The sequence below is a fragment of the Verticillium alfalfae genome, genomic scaffold (assembly GCF_000150825.1).
Source record: "Verticillium alfalfae VaMs.102 supercont1.2 genomic scaffold, whole genome shotgun sequence".
Lineage (NCBI taxonomy): Eukaryota > Fungi > Ascomycota > Sordariomycetes > Glomerellales > Plectosphaerellaceae > Verticillium > Verticillium alfalfae.
Window position 1 is genome coordinate 1044614 of NW_003315037.1, and position 17885 is coordinate 1062498.

A 17885-nucleotide genomic window follows, 5' to 3' on the forward strand; every position below is an offset into this window, starting at 1 on the left:
CGAATATCAACGACTCGGTAAAACTTACTGCTCATGGCATGCTATGACGTTGTTTTGCACTTCACTGTGCGCCTGTTGCGCCAACTACTTGTTGTACTGCCGTGGTTGAAATGACCTTTCTGTCAGATTGCTATATGCATGTACTACATCCATGGCGCGCCGCGCATGCTCATTTGTCATGTATGCGCACTGGTACAATGAGAAAATGAAGAAGAAGAAGAAGTAGTAAAAAGCATCTCGCAAAAAAATGGGAAACGCTACCATGTGCTTGTTCCTCTACTATACAGGCGACTCATCATCATCTTCTTGCCTCTGCTTCCCCCGCCCGCCGCTTCTCGCCTCACGGTCTCGCGGCGCAGGCGTCGGGCTCGCGGGCGGATCTGGGCTATCCCGATACGCCGGCCACGGAATGATGCTCCCTGTGCTCTCGCGTGCGCTCGCGTTGGCCCCGAGGCGCGGCGACTCGACAGCCACGACGGCGGCCTCGGGGTCCTCCGGCTCCTTGCCGTGTCTGGAACGCCACCACTTCATCTTCCAGAGCCCGCCCAGCGCATCCTGCAGCGAGGAGTTGCTCTTGGGACGGGCCTTGCGGGCGGTGAAGCCCGGGAAACCGGTCGACTTTCGCCTGCGGCGCGAGGGTCGGCGGGGCGCCGAGTCGGAGCCGGCCGAGGAGGGTCCGACGACGTCAAAGGAGACGGAGCTCACGCCGCTGACGTTGCGCTTGGCGGCGAGGAGGGAGCTGTGCTCGCCCGTCGGCATCGTTTTTGGACCTGTGGCGGCCCGCCGGCCGGCTCTCGTTCTCCTGGTCTTCCAGCTCATCCCAGATCTCGGCTCGTTCTTGCCAGCGGAAGGAGCCCGTATTTTTGCGAGACTGCAGCAGAAGGGGTCGAAGTCGCCGTTTTTGTGGCGTGTGGAATGTGGAGTACGAGGTAGGGAGTGTGTTGTCGGGCCTCGTCATGCGAGTCGGATCCGAGGAAGGGATTCTTCTTCGCCCTCGTATCCTCGACCAAAGCCAGACCGGGCCAGGACGACTGTAACGCCAGGCGTGTGCTGCTCGTCGCTCAGTCGCACGACAGCGCAGACGCCGACAGAGATGCCGTGCCGAGAGCAATGAGACAGGCGCGCAGAGGACCGAGCTGGTCGGTCTGCTTGAAGTAGATCAAGCCGTCCAGGATTGCAATAATGTTATAGATGCAGAACACCAACGGGTACAGCACGGACGTCGAGACAAGTTTTCAGCCCACGGTGAAGATAGTAAAGCTGGCTCAGGGCCAGCGTGATCAGAGCCAGCACGAGTGCCCACGCCTGCCAGTGGACAACTGATTGGTAGGGCCAGACAATGTCTTAATGATCAGCTCGACCGCAGACTTGGCGACCAGCAAAGAGTGCGCGGACAGAATGCCGCTGATGCAGCCGTATGCCAGACCTCGAAAGAAGCGGAACTTGGCGTTCTGTCCGAGGTTCGAAAAGTGGTTCAGACTGTCCGTGATGATGGCGATGGCGAGTACGAGCAGCGCCTGAAGAATCATCCACACCACGAACGTGCGACGCCCCAAGAGAGCCAGCAGTTCTTTGAGATCGTGCGCTGGCTCTGGGATCGCGCCGAAGATGGCAATCAGCACGGCACCGGTGCAGACTAGCAGGGTCCCCCATAGCGACCACCTTGTGAATGGCTCAGCCAGTATGAGAGTGGCGCATATAGAGTTGAAGACGAGCCCGGAGGCTTGCAAGGTCGAAAGGACAGGTAGCGGTAACGTCGAGATCTGTACCGTGCTGCCTAGGATGTTGGCGGCGATAAACATGCCCATGCCCAGCTGCCATCTTCCTCTCCTGTATGGCGGCCGTCGGACCTCGTGGGGGGCTTTCTCGTCTTCGAGAATGTGCGACTTGCGCTGCAGGGTCAGTCCCAAGCTCTGAACGCTTGTGGACATGAGGCCGACTAGGATGCCGATCTGTACATCGATTCGCTCGTTAGAGTTGTGCAGCAGAAAAAAAGCCCAGTCCTGTTGCGACGCACCGTGATCGTCCCCCCAGGGGAGATGCCGCCGAGTGCCCCCATTGCCAGTTGTTCGACTTGACTGGTGGTCAACTGGCAGTCGCCAGGGAGAATGTAGCAGTTGTGAGGCCCATATACGTGGGTGTTGTTACACGCGACTCGTCACTGTTCGTACAATAATGTGGCGGTTATTGCCTCTGTGCAGTGCAACGGCAGTATCGCGGAGGGAGTCTGATGGCGCGGTGACGCTACGAGACTTTGTTGATCAATGGGCGGTGATAGGCGGTCGCACCAGGGGTCAGTCGCGGAAGGGCGGTGTCGATGTCGGCGCGTCCGTGTCGAGGTGGGAGTACGGTAGCGTGAGGGAGGAGTCGTTCAGGCGTTAGGCGGCGCTGGGTTGGAAGAAAGCCAATGTGAGACTATTTGATATGCATGTAGGGACGGGATAGAAGAAACAATGCCGGTCCATTGCTGCATCGGCACCGAACTCGTTCCACATGGATGGTGTCACGGGTTGGCGATACGGGTACCTTAGCTCCATGTGTGGCGGTGCTCTGTCACCTGATACCGCCTTATCCCACCTTGACGCGCTCTACGCTAGTCCGTGATGTCACAGCGTTGTGGCTTGCGCAGAAAAGGCACGGCTGAGGTAAGGTGGAGGTACCTTTTGGTGGAGATTCGTGCTGGTGTGGGGTTCTGGCCTGTGGCTGCACGAGGCAGGCAAGCAAGCAGTGTGTGCCAAGCTGGCTGGCGAGTGGACGGCCTCCGTGATGCTCATCCTCGCAGTCGAGAGGGACGCAACAGCTCGGTTCAACAACGCAACACCCCCACCCCTACGACATTCCCATCTCCCCTCCCGACGACCTCTGTTCCCGGCGGTGCAGACCTTGCTCGCATTGTTCCTCTGCTCACGATAATACACCGACTCCTCAAAGTACCTCACAACAAACCGCCATCATGTCGAACCAACCGTTGACCGACGACCAAGTGAGCCAGCTCCCACACCAGCTTCACCTCTGAATGGGAAGCTATCATGGCCATCCTACAAAGAAGGCGTTTTCAGGCCAAGCATGACTGCTGACACTCTGACCCCTACTCTCGCAGGTCGGCAATGAGCTCCGCAAGATGACCGCGTTCATCAAGCAAGAAGCCATGGAGAAGGCCCGCGAAATCGAGATCAAGGCCAACGAGGAGTTCGCAATCGAAAAGTCCAAGCTCGTCCGCCAGGAGACAGATGCGATTGACACGGCCTACGAGAAGAAGTTCAAGCAGGCCACCATGTCGCAACAGATCACCGCTTCCACCGTCGCCAACAAGACCCGTCTCAAGGTCCTGGCCGCCCGCCAGGAGCTCCTCGACAGCATCTTCGAGGCCGCCGGAAAGAAGCTCGCCGACGGTGTCAAGGACAAGTCGAAGTACCAGGGCATTCTCAAGAACCTCATTCTCGAGGGCTTCTACGGCCTCAACGAGTCCGAGGTCCAGATCCGCGCGCGGAAAGCTGACAACGATGTTGTGAAGAAGGCCATTGACGAGGCGGCCAAGGAGTACAAGAAGAAGACGAGCAAGGACGTCACAGCGACCATCGACCAGCAGAACCCCCTGCCCGAGGGAAGGTAGGCTCCTCTTCTCCTTTCCCTTGAGCCCTTTCTTACAAATTCGTACGTGCATCGTGACGGCGGCTGACCCATTGTGCACCTATAGCAAGGGCGGCGTGTCCATTGTCGGAACCGGCGGCAAGATTGAGATTGACAACACTGTTGAGCAGCGGCTAAAGCTGCTGGAGGACACTGCCCTGCCGGCCGTGCGAGAGACGCTGTTCGGCAAGAACCCTAACCGCAAATTCTACGATTAAGCGTGGGCCACGCGCATCACGTCTCCTCTCCCAAGCCCTCCCGCTGCCCTGTTCTGCAGCACCAATTGTTCTCTCTATGTCGATGGACCGATGCCGCTGAACGGGTCGGATCGCCTGCTTTTGTACCTTAGATGCTGTATGATCATCCACCAGCACTCGTCCGTAGCCAGGGTCAGCAAGTCATCAAGTCATTATAACTACCACACTACCCTTGCGCCTATTATGAAAGTTCACCGACCGCCGTCATGAACGAGTCTTCTGCCTCCGAGGCATCGTCTGAGCCAGCCATGGATCCCCGACGTTCTTCGTCTCTAAGTATATCTAGTCTTGGCGGCTTCTTCAAAGCGCCAATAAACTTGCTCATGAATGCTTTCTGTGTCTCCGTCACCACCTCCTTGCGCTGCTCAGGCAGCTCAAAGATGTTTCGCTTGGGCGGAGGTTTCGATCGTACTGCGTATGTCAAGCGTTTCTGCGCACAATCGATCGAGCTCTTCGCCTCGGTTCGCGATAGGTAGGCAGCCCCGGAATCATTGATACTGCCCCATAGGGTTTTCAGCTGCTGAGCCAGGTGGTCGACTTCGGCGTCAAAGGCTACGGCGTCGTCATATGATGTACTGCCGGCGCAGAACGAGCCGTCGTCGAGTGCGATATCAAAAAGCTGGATTTGCGCCCTCAGCTCTACGTAGTCTGTCTTCCTCTTGATATGGAACTCGTCGCCCTTGAGGCGGTGCATAGCTTCTGGGATGAATCCCTGGTCATCTGGATGTTGCCTTGCGAGTGTTGCGTCTCCGAGGAAGAAGGCCAAAGCCAGCCGCCGCCGCAACTCTCGCGATTTGCGTGTTGTGGGGACGATCTGTTGAATCGACGCCAGGCGTAAGGAGCCGGTATCAAATGCAGTCCAAATCGAGGCACATGCGTGTTGACACTGATGTGGTGTTAGCTTGGCTGCAATCAAGACACTTGCGATGTAGAAGACCCACAAACTCATCCCAGTCACTTCCATCAACAGCCTCGACCAAGGAGGTCAAGGCTGTCTGATGAACTATTCGAGTCTCAAGGACACTCATGAGTGTCCTATCCGCCGCCATGCGCAGCAAGGTAAGTACAGCGTACTTGACGGACTCGGGCCTCAAATTGCCCGCCACTCGCTGCAGCCAGTTGAGGTATGTGCGCAGTCCCGACCAATCTCTACCAGCATACGCATTCTGGTCTTCCCGCACAAGCTGGACCTTCTCAACATCAATACCGTCTGCAGCATTCATGCAGCCAAACAGCTCACGTAGACGTCCGGGCGTGACAAGCTCCCGTATTTGACCTGCATTGGCACTGAGAAGATGGGAATAGGCCACTTGAAGGGGCCTCTTCTCCCCTTCGATAGCCATCAACATCCAGAAGAAGATCTCGTCAGGTAGCCTATGCCGGCTGGCGACGCATTGCAGCGTGTTGCTCTGCAAATGCTGCTTGCGGGTCCCCTCTTTGGCCAGCAGGGCCCACGGGCCCAGAGCGGCATGTTGTGGAAACGGCGGTGGCGGCACCAATGGCCGGGCTTCCGATGAAGATTTTCCCCTTTTGAAGAAATAACACCTGCTGTTGGTCGACGTGGTAGCTTCTGTTCGCTCCATGGCGCGCATAGCCTTGCCAGCCACCTCCTTGTCGTTGACGCCCGCAACACTGATAAATTTCCTGCGGGCGGTATTCGGACTGGGAGGGGGTGCGTAGTTGATGCCTGGCCACGCATTTCCCGCCTCGTATCTTAAGTCTGCGCTCTTCTCTTCACCGTTGCCGTCCAGTCTAGACGAGCTCGCGGCGATGGCATCATCTCGCCTTTGGTGTTCCATCAGTGTTTTCATGTCGAACATGGGTTTCGGAGGAGCTGGCGCAGGTGACTTTTCGCCAGGCCTTCGACGACGCAGTTTCGTCCTCGGAGAAACAGCCTTGCCTACAAGGCTCGGCAGCACGTCTGGCTTCGATTTACGTGACAAGAGCATCTCAAGGTCGGGCAAGGAGCAGTCGGACGAGTCGTCCTCCTCGTCATCGGACCCCTTGATTTCCAAGTCGCGGCTAAACGCTTCCCTCGTCATCGCTGTGGATGACGGCGGCGAAGACGGCGCTAGCAACGGCGACGACAGATGATCTGGCAGTGATAGAATGCTTTCCGACAACGTGGATGGCTCGTCCCGAGAGGGACTGGTCCTGGCGGACTTCAGGCGGTCCTTTTTGGGGGACAGGAGCGCATAGTCTGCTGTTCGTTTGCTGGTGGCAGAGTCACTGATCCTTGTGGCGAACAAGGTTCGCGTGGGGCTTGAAGGCGCGTACCCAAGGTCGAAGGATTGTTTAGGGTCTATCACGACCGGCGTGGACTGTCGTCTCACGAGCGGAGAGGAAAATATTGACGTCGAGTCGTGCGTCATTCTCTTGGGTGTCCTAGTCTGGCTCAGCCCTGCTTCTGAAGGAGCCTTGCATGTTGGAATGGACGAAGGTGGTACAGATGCAGGCGCGGCAGGTAAAGACAGTTCAGTAGCAGCAGCAGCGGCAGCGGCAGGAGTAGTGGAAGAAGACGAAGAAGTGGCAGTGGGTGGTGGTGATCGCGACCGTGACCGAGTCGGCAGTCGCTGTGCGTTGTCAGAGCGTGCTTGAAGATGTCGTGGGGGGTTTCGCGATGTTGGCTTGGCGAGAATCTTCCTCCCTTTGCGCTTTTCGTTTGCTGGGACGTCCTCCACAGAAGGCTCAAGGTTCTGACCAGAATGACTGGATTGCGAGCCGCCGCGATCCGTTCGACCACTGGCCAGCCGAGGCGTCGTCTTGAAGAAGCCCGAAATCTTGCTCTGCTTGTGAGACATGATGAGAGGTTATGTTGGGACGCCCGTCAGGCTGCAGCCCGATGGGCGAATCTAGCACTTAGTACTCGCTGGATGAGTCGAATACCGGGCGAAGAAATGCGTCTCGCTACATTCTGACGACTCGAGATTTGAGGCCGAGATGACTAGTTTATTGATGCCTTGATGATGCGAGGTCTTTGACTGCAGGTGCGGAGGCACACGCGCGGCGCATCGCGTCAGCCAGACCACTGTGACAACCACTTTAATTGTGGTCGTCTTGTCAGGGCGAACAGGCACGTCAGGTCGTTACTTGTGTCTAAGGCGGGGATAGGCTTAGCCCCAAGCAACGTCCATCTGGCTTAGGTAATTGGGCGGCCCCGCCATCTGGCGCCCCCCTGGAATCCATCTGTCCATAGGGACCTGAGCGCCGACATTGGGGGTGCCTCTCGACAACCGCGACGCACAGGACCACACGAGGGGCAACTTATTCCCGCTGGTGCCGTTCACGAGAATAAGATTTACAGTGGTGCTCATGTTGCACGGCTGCCTGTCAGGGGACCATCGTCGGCGTGGCGCAGCTGCGCCGGTGTGACGCCTAACCTTGCATCTCATCTCAGATTTGGCCAACTGCCTTTCTGGCGCACGCTACACCGCAAGCTGACAGGCAGGCTGTTTATTCTCTCTCGCTCGTCCAACCAGTCCGACTTTCGAGGTGCGTTGGCGCAGCTCTCATGTCGACCGAAATGCCAAGACGTCAGACAGCCACGGTGAGTGGTCGTACCGCCAGTCTCCGCCTCGCCTGGCGAAGGGGAGGGGGGGACAGACCAGGGAAGCGAGATCTACCATAGCATCTGGCCTTTCTAATTCAGGGGGTGCCCAGACCTGGGGGCGCCCAACGATCCCATCTCCTTCAAACGAGTGTGCATGATAAAGCTCATCACGCATGTGCGCAGTCATCGTTGCAGTTGGCACGAGATGGCGTTGGCAAGGTAGACCACGGACTACCTGGGGAAGCAAGAGTGCTCCCGGAGGATCTCGCCAAAACGAGAAATGAGGTTCGGTCGCAAAGGCGAACCAGTATCGCTTTCCGGCTGCTCCTTTCACGATCCGGGACCTTCGGTTCTCAAGGGCCCAAGTGCCAGATTTGGGGATCCGGTTTTAGGTGGACAGGCAATTATGCGAGTACTTAGCTGTAGGCCCCATCCCAGTACAATGTTCGACAGGGATACAAGGCGATGGGCGGGCGAGGTGAAGACACAGGGCAGGACCCGGGACCTAGGGCACTCGTGTTCCATCCCTTCTTCCATTCCCTTCCGTGCCGACTTAATGATCGGGAATGGACGACAAGATGGCCGCCACTGACCGGCACCTCATCCCTTTAGTGCCCAAATTTGGCCTCAGTACTTCGTATGATCGACATCCAAGTGGCAGAAAATACATATCGCCAATTGAAAAAAAAAAAAAGCTTAGCAAACTGTGCATCTAGATGCTTGTGCGTTACCTATGTTTCACAGACATACCCGCCCTCAATCTTGAAATGACCTAGTACCTGCTTACATGTGGATCAAGGCTCTTTAGGTAGGCGGTGGTCATGTTATGTACAGGTCGGAATAGCGCGACACCTCCGGCCCCCAGATGCAGCATGAGGAGGAGCACCGACTGACCGTAGGTCCGCAACACGCGACCTGATTACCAACTATCCGCATACTTCGGACTTCGCATGGCGGAGCCAATGAAAGAGGCAATGCAGCTTTGCTGTGAACCCGCGCGAACCGGCCTGTCCTGTGGCTGTTTTTTTGGTGGCACGTTGAGGAAACTAATAGGACCTGACGGATCGGATCGGCGCTGGAGCCCAGGCTACCCTGGGAAACCCCCTCCTCTCCCCAAAAGAGCAACGGTTGAGGCGGGACCGGCGGACTTCCATATCGGACTGACGTTACTGCTTCTGCTGCTCCAACGATTCGGCGCGAGCGACGTGGTGGGCGACATTACTTTCATCGCGGTAGTCCTGGGTGCCGTCATCAAGAACACCGTGGTCCAAATCGCTTGCACGGGCACCCGCATCAAGGGTACGTGGCTAATGCTTCGTTTCGCTTGTCATGCTGTAGGCAGAACGTGAGGCATGAAGGGAAGCCCCTGGCTGAGCACCAGCCCATCCACGCAGTCGAGCGAGTTCAACAAGCATGCCCAGCCCCTATTTCACAGCATGTCTTGACATTGCTCCATTCCAGCGCATGGTTGCTGGCCTTGAGGTGTCACATAGCGGGCGAATCACGACCCAAGCCTGTTTGAGGTTATAATATGCCCATGTTGCTTGTGGCGACGCAGGAATGCCAAAGACTCTGGGGGAGAAGGGTCTTTCTTCGCGGTTGCACTGTAGAGCCATGGCCATGGCGCCAGGGCTGTGAAAAAGCTTGGTGCCATGTCCTCTTTATGGCGATTGCTCTAGCCGGTTCTAGTCAAAGAGCACAACATTTCGACGAGGCAGACCGACAGTACCGCCAAGCATGTGGCCGCAGGTGGGTGACCAGTGAGTGTGCGGACTTTCGGCGTCGGGGATTTGGTGGGTTTTACTCGGGGCCGTTCTATTTCCCATGCCCACCAAGGCGCACATAAGGTGGAGGACTCGGGCTCCGTATACCGCCCGCCATTGCCTATGCTCGTTAAAGCAGGCCGACGCCATTTCGTGGGCCTGGACTACACCGGATTTTCGATATGCTTACCTGGAAAACCTGGAAGTGCCCGAAGAAAAATACAACGAAATTGCTCCCCCCGACTCGACGCGCGGGCGTGGCCTGTGCCTCTGCTGCCGTGGAGCCTGACGGGACCTATCTTGTCCTCGAATGGTACCCATCTTCGGTTCATACCGAATGTTCGTGCAAAGGGTTTCATATGGGCGGTGGAAGGAAGGTGGCTAAGGTTGGGACGGATGAGCTTATTCCAAGGCGATCTGAACATGGTGTCACCACCCCAAGTGCGAAACGTCCAATGAACTCTGATGACCACCCATCCAGACGCCGGTCACGGCTAAGATCAACAGGGCTGAGAAGGCGGAGAGGTGTCTACGTGGAAGCTGTGGAAGGGGCTAATTCTTCCTCATCGTGGGCATGTTTTTCCTTCGGACCCTGGTTGATTCTCGAGACAACACAATAAGAACTTCGACGGGGGGCGGAGTCTCGAGCAGCGATGAAGGCCGACAAAAAGACGACACTACTGAGATGCACGGGACAATACAAAGACCCATGGCTGCGGATTACCAATGACCGTGAAGGGGACAAAGATTTGATGCAGTCCGTGAGAAGTGGCTCTTTCGAAGTCTTCTTAGTCTCCGGGCCATCCGGTGCCCGCGAGCACCACGATTGATTTACACGGGGTCAGCTGCTGGGGGCTGTCTTAGTCCACTGAAAGTTCCCGTAACCCTCCCGAAGCCTCCGCTAGAGATAATATCCGCGGCCACTAAGCAATAATCCGCACCCGGCATGGGCTGTGAGGATTGCGCGCCTGCCAATTGACCACTGTGCCGCCCCTGGCACCTCCCCCCTTCTTCCCACCCTCGAACGCGGGACCCACCAACTGGCGGGCTGGGCAATCACGAAAGCGAGTGCCAGCCAGAGGTTGAGGTGGAGACACGACGGGTGACTGGAGCGAGGAAGGGGGGAAGGTCGCGCTTTCTCCACTCTGCGCGCGAGATACGTTGGCTGGCTGACTTTCCTCACCTGGCTTACCTGGCTTACCTAGGAAAAGGGAAGTCACTACCACTGTCATCAAACACCAATGCACCGCCGCCTGGCCCTCCCTGCTCCTGCTCCTGCTCCTGCTCCTCCTCCTCCTCCTGCACCTGCTCCGCGCTGCCCGTCAGTTCCGTCCATCCCATGCCCCTACCTTGCCAAAGTACACAGTGAGAGAGAAAGAGACCCATACCACCCATCACTCATCCCAATCCTAGCCCAGCCAGCCTACCTAGTCGGTCATCCACTTCGAGTTCCCGCGCCGCCCCTTCAGCCAAAATAGTTCCTTCCCTCCTTCACGTCTGTTCGCTGCCGTTACGCTCCCCCCTCCCTCCCCTCCTTCTACACATTTACCCTTGACGCCGGGCACTTCACTGAACGTCAACAGCCGCGACGAGACCAAGACAAACGAATTCGAGTCTCCCCTTCACGGTCGCTGGCTCGTCCTCCGTCATTCCTTTCGCCGCTGTGAACACTCCCCCCTGAGGCAGCAGGGAACAGAAGACAACAAACAGCTTCATTCTTTCTGAGGTCTCGACAAAAGACCTCCCTCTCACGCAGCCCCTATACAACAGTCGTACACACACCCGACCGATCCTCCGACACTACCCATCCTGGCATTCCGATAACGTTCATCTTTGTCTTTTCCCGCACGGGGACTGTTTGGCGACCACCGCAGGTCAGCCTGGTGGACAACTCCGGGTCTACCGGGCTTCTCGCCCGCACAACCACCGCACATCCATAATCATGTCTTCCGCGTCAACAAACCCGAACACCGGCTTTCTCGCACCTCCGCCTACAGAAGGGGCAGGTGCAGGTGCTGGACAAACGTCGAGCTTCCACGACGCCCCAGATTCGAGCGATCTGAACCAGCCGGGCCCGGCGGATGCGAAGACGCAGCGGTCACGATGGCCCACCCGCAAGATGACACTCAAGAGTAGCAGCAACAAGAGGTTGTCAATCCTCGGTCGCGCCAACAAGAAACACAATGGCAATGAGAAGAACCGCCTCTCCGGTGACCCCAACAACGTCAATGCCGAAAGCCAAGGGAGCGAGGTCGAAGAACACAGCGCAGGCAGGAAACTCTTCTTCAACCTCGACCTCCCTCGTGAAATGGTCGACGAGGACGGTGCTCCAATTCAGCAATACGCCAGGAATAAGATTAGGACCGCGAAGTACACGCCCATGTCATTCGTGCCGAAAAACTTGTGGTTTCAATTCCACAACATTGCTAACATTTTTTTCCTCTTCGTTGTCGTCCTTGTCGTAAGTTGCACCCATCCTCCTGTCACCTTCCCCACCCTCGTCGATCATAATCACCAACAGATTCGTGCGATCTAGTTTTTTCCCATCTTTGGCGGTTACAACCCTGGGCTCAATTCGGTTCCTCTCATCGCCATCATCGCCATTACTGCCATCAAGGACGCCATCGAAGACTACCGTCGCTCCAACCTCGACAATGAGCTCAACAATGCACCCGTTCACCGTCTGCGAGGCTTCAATAATATCAACGTGCAAGAGGACAACGTGTCCGCTTGGAGGAAGTTCAAGAAGGCCAACTCGGCATTTTTCGGCTCCTTGTGGCACGCGATGAAAGCGATATGGTCCAAGAAGGCCCGAGAAGACCGCGAGAAGCAGCGTCTTGCTCGCCAGGAGGCCGAGATGCCTCGCCGGTCGATCGAGACACAGCGCCAGTCGTTCATGTCGACGCGTGACGAAGACATTCAGATGACCCCTGTGCCTTCTCCGATGCCCCGCCAGAACCTCGAACTACCCAGCGAGCACGACGAGAGGCGCGCGCACCAACAGAAACAGCTGAAAGGCGACGTCATTAACCGAGAGCTGCCAGTCAAAGGCAGTGCTCGTTTCCACCGGGATGCCTGGAAAGATCTCAGGGTCGGCGATTACGTGCGAATCTACAACGACGACGAAATTCCTGCCGACATTGTCATCCTGGCGACCTCCGACCCGGAGGGTGCGTGCTACGTCGAGACGAAGAACTTGGATGGTGAGACGAACCTCAAGTTCCGTTCGGCTCTGCGATGCACTCGCTCTATGAAGCACGCCAGGGATGCCGAGCGAGCGCAGTTCTGGATGGACAGTGAGGCGCCTCAGGCCAACTTGTACAAGTACAACGGCGCCATCAACTGGCAACAGAAGTTTGACGGTCTCGACTCGGAACCCCACAACATGGTTGAACCCATCACCATCGACAACATGCTCCTTCGTGGCTGCAACTTGAGAAACACCGATTGGGCTTTAGGTATTGTCATGTTTACCGGGCACGACACCAAGATCATGATCAACTCAGGTATCACGCCTAGCAAGCGAGCTCGCATAGCACGCGAGCTCAACTACAATGTTATTTGGAACTTTGGCATCCTGGTAGTCATGTGTCTTACGGCCGCCATAGTCAACGGCACATCGTGGGCTAGGACCGATCGGTCACTGTCATTCTTCAACTATGGATCCATAGGAGGTTCCGCTCCAATGACCGGATTCATCACTTTCTGGGCCGCCATGATTTTCTTCCAGAACTTGGTCCCCATCTCTCTCTACATCACGCTGGAAATTGTGCGTCTGCTGCAGGCCATCTTCATCTACAGCGACGTTGAGATGTACTACGCCCCAATCGACCAGCCGTGTATCCCCAAGTCCTGGAACATCTCGGACGACCTGGGTCAAATTGAGTACATTTTCTCCGACAAGACCGGTACCCTGACGCAGAACGTCATGGAATTCAAGAAGGCCACAATCAACGGGCAGCCGTACGGTGAGGCGTACACCGAAGCGCAAGCCGGCATGCAGAAGAGGATGGGCATCGATGTTGAGAAGGAGGGCGAGAGAGCAAGAGCCGAAATTGCAGAGGGCAAAGTACGGTCCCTTGAGGGTCTCCGCAGGATCCACGATAACCCGTACCTGCACGACGAGGATCTGACCTTTATCGCGCCTGACTTTGTAGCCGACTTGGCTGGCGAGTCCGGACCCGAGCAGCAGGCCGCCAACGAACACTTCATGCTTTGTTTGGCTCTTTGCCACACTGTCATTGCAGAGCGACCACCCAGCGACCCTCCCAAGATTGTTTTCAAGGCGCAGTCCCCCGATGAAGCTGCGTTGGTCGCCACGGCGAGAGATATGGGGTTTACGGTGCTCGGCACCTCAGCCGAGGGTGTCAACCTCAATGTTATGGGCGAGGAGCGCCACTACCCGATCATGAACACGATCGAGTTCAACTCGAGCCGCAAGAGGATGAGCATCATCCTTCGCATGCCTGACGGCCGCATTCTCCTAATTTGCAAGGGTGCCGATAGCGTGATTTACTCCCGCCTCAGGCGCGGAGAGCAGGCCGAACTCAGGAGATCCACAGGCGAGCATCTCGAGATGTTTGCTCGGGAGGGACTGCGGACCTTGTGCATTGCGCAAAGAGAGCTCAGCGAGGGCCAGTACAGTGCCTGGCTTGAGGAACACAACGCCGCAGCTGCTGCGCTTGACGACCGAGAAGAGAAGTTGGAGGCGGTCGCGGACCGTCTCGAGCAGGACCTCACCCTCCTCGGTGGCACCGCTATCGAGGACCGACTCCAAGACGGCGTCCCTGACACCATCGCCCTGCTCGGCCAGGCAGGCATCAAGCTCTGGGTTCTTACTGGTGACAAGGTCGAGACGGCCATCAACATTGGTTTCTCGTGCAACCTGCTGAACAACGACATGGAGTTGATCCACCTGAAGATTGAGGAGGACGAAACAGGGGATACTCCTGATGACGTGTTCCTCACTCAAGTCGATGAATTGTTGGACACACATCTGCAGACCTTCGGCATGACCGGCAGCGACGAGGAACTGGTCAAGGCCAGGGACAACCATGAACCTCCCGACGCTACTCACGGTCTCGTCATCGACGGCTTCACGCTCAAATGGGTACTGCACGAGTCACTGAAGCAGAAGTTCCTCCTCCTGTGCAAGCAGTGCAAGTCGGTCTTGTGCTGCCGTGTCAGCCCCGCCCAGAAAGCCGCTGTCGTGTCGCTTGTCAAGAATGGTTTCGATGTCATGACCCTGTCTATCGGTGACGGCGCGAACGATGTAGCCATGATCCAGGAGGCAGACGTCGGTGTTGGAATTGCTGGCGTGGAGGGTCGGCAGGCCGTCATGTCTTCCGACTATGCCATTGCACAGTTCCGTTTCCTCCAGAGACTGGTCTTGGTACACGGCAGATGGTCCTACCGTCGACTGGCCGAGTCGATTTCCAACTTCTTCTACAAGAACGTCATCTGGACATTTGCTCTGTTCTGGTATCAGATCTACTGTGACTTTGATATCACATACATCTTCGACTACACCTACATCCTCTTCTTCAACCTGTTTTACACCTCGGTCCCTGTCGCCATAATGGGCGTCCTCGATCAAGATGTCTCTGACAAGGTCTCCTTGGCAGTGCCTGAGCTATACCGTCGTGGCATCGAGCGACGGGAGTGGACTCAGACCAAGTTTTGGTATGTGCTATAGGTATTTATGACCCTTGGGCTATGCAAGACTAACAGCGACGCAGGCTCTACATGGTGGACGGTATCTACCAATCTGTCATGGCTTTCTGGATTCCTTACCTGACTGTGGTATCAACAAGCTTCGTCACCTTTAACGGTCAGAATATCGAAGACCGCACGAGACTGGGCGCCTACATCGCTCACCCCATTGTCCTCACAATCAACATGTACATTCTGATCAACACGTACCGGTGGGATTGGTTCATCGTGCTGTGCGTCGTCATCAGCGACGCCATGATCTTCCTGACGACTGGCATCTTCACGGCGCAGACCTCTTCAGGTGCCTTCTACGGCGCCGGCGCGCAGATCTACAGCCAGGCCTCGTTCTGGGCCGTCTTGTTCATCGTGCCCGTCGTCTGCCTCTTCCCCCGATTCGCGATCAAGGCACTGCAGAAGGTGTACTTCCCCTACGACGTCGACATTATCCGCGAGCAAGAACGACAGGGCAAGTTCGCGCACCTCAACCAGGCACCGCTGGATAAGGAAGTCGATGCCACAACGGCCGGACGATCGAGCGCCCGAGCGTCGACGTCGTCTGACAGCGAGCCAAAGGGTAAGCACATGCACTATGCCAGCGTCGACGAAGACAGAAGACCAATCTATCCCCCCTCAGTTGCGACGCGTACGACGCACAACCCACGAAGCCAGAACGGTAGCGATGGCACGAACTACACGGGGCACCGCATGTCGTTGGACTTGGCGCCTCCTATTCGGCCTTCTTTCGACCGAGCTCGCCCATCCTACGACCGAATCCGGGCATCGATGGACCGCGTCCGGCCCAGCTTCGAGGCAAGCAGCGATTTCACATCGGCTGCACGGCTGTCACGAATCGAGTCGAGCCAGTCTGCCGGTCACCTCTTCCACCGACGCTTCCGCGGGCTGTCCACGTCCAAGAGCGCCAATCAATAAGTCGACCAGACTGCTCGCCTGGTGAGGATCGCGACTTTTTTATCTGTTCGCTATTCTCTCCCCTTTTTGTACCATACTCCTGCGTACACACGACGCCCTGTCTTTCTCCTTGTTCCATCGATCCACAACAACACCGACACAACACACCCGCATCACCACCATGACAACATTCGGCGCGCCGACCTCTCTTTAGCCTCTGCTTTTGGTTGATACCTCCCAATGCATGACGATTTGCATGAGCGACCGACGACATCACCGCGCTCGCAGCACAGCGACACTGCTCTTTCTGCCTCGACTCACTTGACTCGATTTTCTTCTTTTGCGCACTTTGCCTCGTACGTTCTTGTCCTTGTTCTTCTGCTTCTCTCGTAAAGGGCGTTCCGGATTCGGCGTTTCCACGGCCAGGAGGGCAGGAGGAAAGCCTGTGAGGGGGGCTGCATTTTTGTACGAGTTTTCCTTGGGGATCTTAGATACCTCCGACAGGTGGATGCGTGGAAGGAAAAGACGACGTGCTGAATAGAAGCTTCTCCTAATCACCAAGACTTTCTCATCTGCGGGCATCAGCCGGCAACCTTTGCACGAGCAAGGTCAACAGAGAAAGCGCGGTTGTTTATTGTTGGCAGGTTTTTTTCCTCCTCCGAGGAGGCCTGCCTTGTATATACCAAAGGAGAAGCAGAGTGAAGTCTACAATTTCCGCGAGATGTCAACATGTGAACATGTGCAGTGAAGTGACAAAGTCGCGTGAGCGCGAGGTACCTACCTACCTAGGTATCTACCTATGGTGAGTGGGTACGGGCACTGACTTATGTAACCTAGCAAGGCCCAGGTCTGCTCTCGGCAGGCACGCTCACTCGCTGGTGCCCTCCCGACTTCCACCTCGGAACATGCCACCACCAGACGGCACTTACGGCCTTTTCGCAATGCACATGGGCCGTTGTGACTTCTGCCTCCGCTTCTGCAGTTGCATTTCCCACCCGGCAGCTTAACGAAATTTGGCTCGATCAATTGGCCTGCTGGATGACATGGAAACCGCCTTGAGGTTGGAGGCCGCAGAGCTATGGTGGGAGCAAGCCAAGTCCCGGCTGGCTTCATGGCTCCAAGCGATACCGTGAGTAGTATGCCCCTTTTCGCCCTTTTGCATCGGGATTGGCACTGACGGATCCCGAACTTCACAGCTGTCAAGGTTGTAGTAGCCCGCCCATGGCCCATCATGTTTCAGTCCTCTGGGCCCGTCCGCGAAGCTAGGATCCAGCGAGGAGGAGAGGACCCAAAGAAAGTTCCACTGTCCCCTCCCACCCAAAAGACGCCCTGCCCGACTACTCCCACGGTCGAAGAAGACAAAACATCAAGGTGCGCGTGCTCTCCCAACTCCCTGAATAACCAGCGGGCGGGCCGGTCATCCTGTTGAGCGAACACTTGGGCTGATACTTCGTGTGCCCAGCTGCCCGGCTCCTCCGCGATTCACTGCTACGCCCCCGCGACGGGTCAGTTCCTCGGCCTCATCAACCCCTCGACACCCGACTCGATCGACCGCGCACTCGATGCCGCCCACACTGCTCAGGCAAAAGTGGCGCGCCACCTCGTTCCACACACGGCGCAACGTCCTGCGAACCATGCTGCAGCACGTCCTCGACAATCAGGAGGCTATCTGCCGCGCCGCGTGCCTCGATTCGGGCAAGACCATGGTCGACGCCCAGATGGGAGAGATCCTCGTCACGGTCGAAAAGCTCATGTGGACCCTGAAACACGGCGAAAAAGCATTGCAGCCCAGCCGCCGGCCAACCAACTTCCTCATGGCGTACAAGAAGAACGAAGTGCGATATGAGCCGCTCGGTGTCGTCGCTGCCCTTGTCAGCTGGAACTACCCCTTCCACAACCTGATGGGTCCCATCATTTCGTCCATCTTTGCCGGCAACGGCGTACTCATTAAGGTTTCGGAGCATACAGCCTGGAGCTCGCAGTACTTCACATCCATCGCGCGAGGTGCCCTCGTCGTCCACGGCCACGACCCCGGCCTGGTCCAGACCGTAGCGTGCTGGCCGG

At 56.8% G+C, this 17885-nt stretch overlaps 6 protein-coding genes across 6 annotated transcripts in view; 3 read left to right on the plus strand and 3 right to left on the minus strand.

The window, feature by feature from the left end:
* Positions 1-279: 279 nt before the first annotated feature.
* On the minus strand, positions 280-819 carry VDBG_01784 (predicted protein; the record flags this gene model as incomplete). Its single annotated transcript, XM_003007550.1, has 1 exon — positions 280-819. One exon carries the CDS (start codon positions 817-819, stop codon positions 280-282), a length of 540 nt encoding a protein of 179 aa, XP_003007596.1.
* Positions 820-1280: 461 nt separating this feature from the next.
* On the minus strand, positions 1281-2059 carry VDBG_01785 (DUF803 domain-containing protein; the record flags this gene model as incomplete). The annotated part of the gene is made up of 2 exons (XM_003007551.1): positions 1281-1952; positions 2018-2059. 2 exons carry the CDS (start codon positions 2057-2059, stop codon positions 1281-1283), a joined length of 714 nt encoding a protein of 237 aa, XP_003007597.1.
* Positions 2060-2784: 725 nt separating this feature from the next.
* VDBG_01786 (vacuolar ATP synthase subunit E) lies at positions 2785-3848 on the plus strand (the record flags this gene model as incomplete). The annotated part of the gene is made up of 3 exons (XM_003007552.1): positions 2785-2983; positions 3101-3609; positions 3698-3848. 3 exons carry the CDS (start codon positions 2954-2956, stop codon positions 3846-3848), a joined length of 690 nt encoding a protein of 229 aa, XP_003007598.1.
* A 220-nt stretch (positions 3849-4068) lies between these two features.
* VDBG_01787 (conserved hypothetical protein) lies at positions 4069-6688 on the minus strand (the record flags this gene model as incomplete). The annotated part of the gene is made up of 2 exons (XM_003007553.1): positions 4069-4773; positions 4829-6688. 2 exons carry the CDS (start codon positions 6686-6688, stop codon positions 4069-4071), a joined length of 2565 nt encoding a protein of 854 aa, XP_003007599.1.
* A 4454-nt stretch (positions 6689-11142) lies between these two features.
* VDBG_01788 (phospholipid-transporting ATPase) lies at positions 11143-15842 on the plus strand (the record flags this gene model as incomplete). The annotated part of the gene is made up of 3 exons (XM_003007554.1): positions 11143-11661; positions 11737-14882; positions 14939-15842. 3 exons carry the CDS (start codon positions 11143-11145, stop codon positions 15840-15842), a joined length of 4569 nt encoding a protein of 1522 aa, XP_003007600.1.
* A 1210-nt stretch (positions 15843-17052) lies between these two features.
* VDBG_01789 (Msc7p) overlaps positions 17053-17885 on the plus strand; it is a gene marked incomplete at both ends in the record, with an annotated part of 1721 nt that continues 888 nt past the window's right edge. The window contains 2 exons of the mRNA XM_003007555.1: positions 17053-17192; positions 17284-17874. Coding sequence (XP_003007601.1) covers positions 17053-17192; positions 17284-17874 — 731 coding nt within the window. The remainder of the gene's footprint in view (positions 17193-17283; positions 17875-17885) is intronic.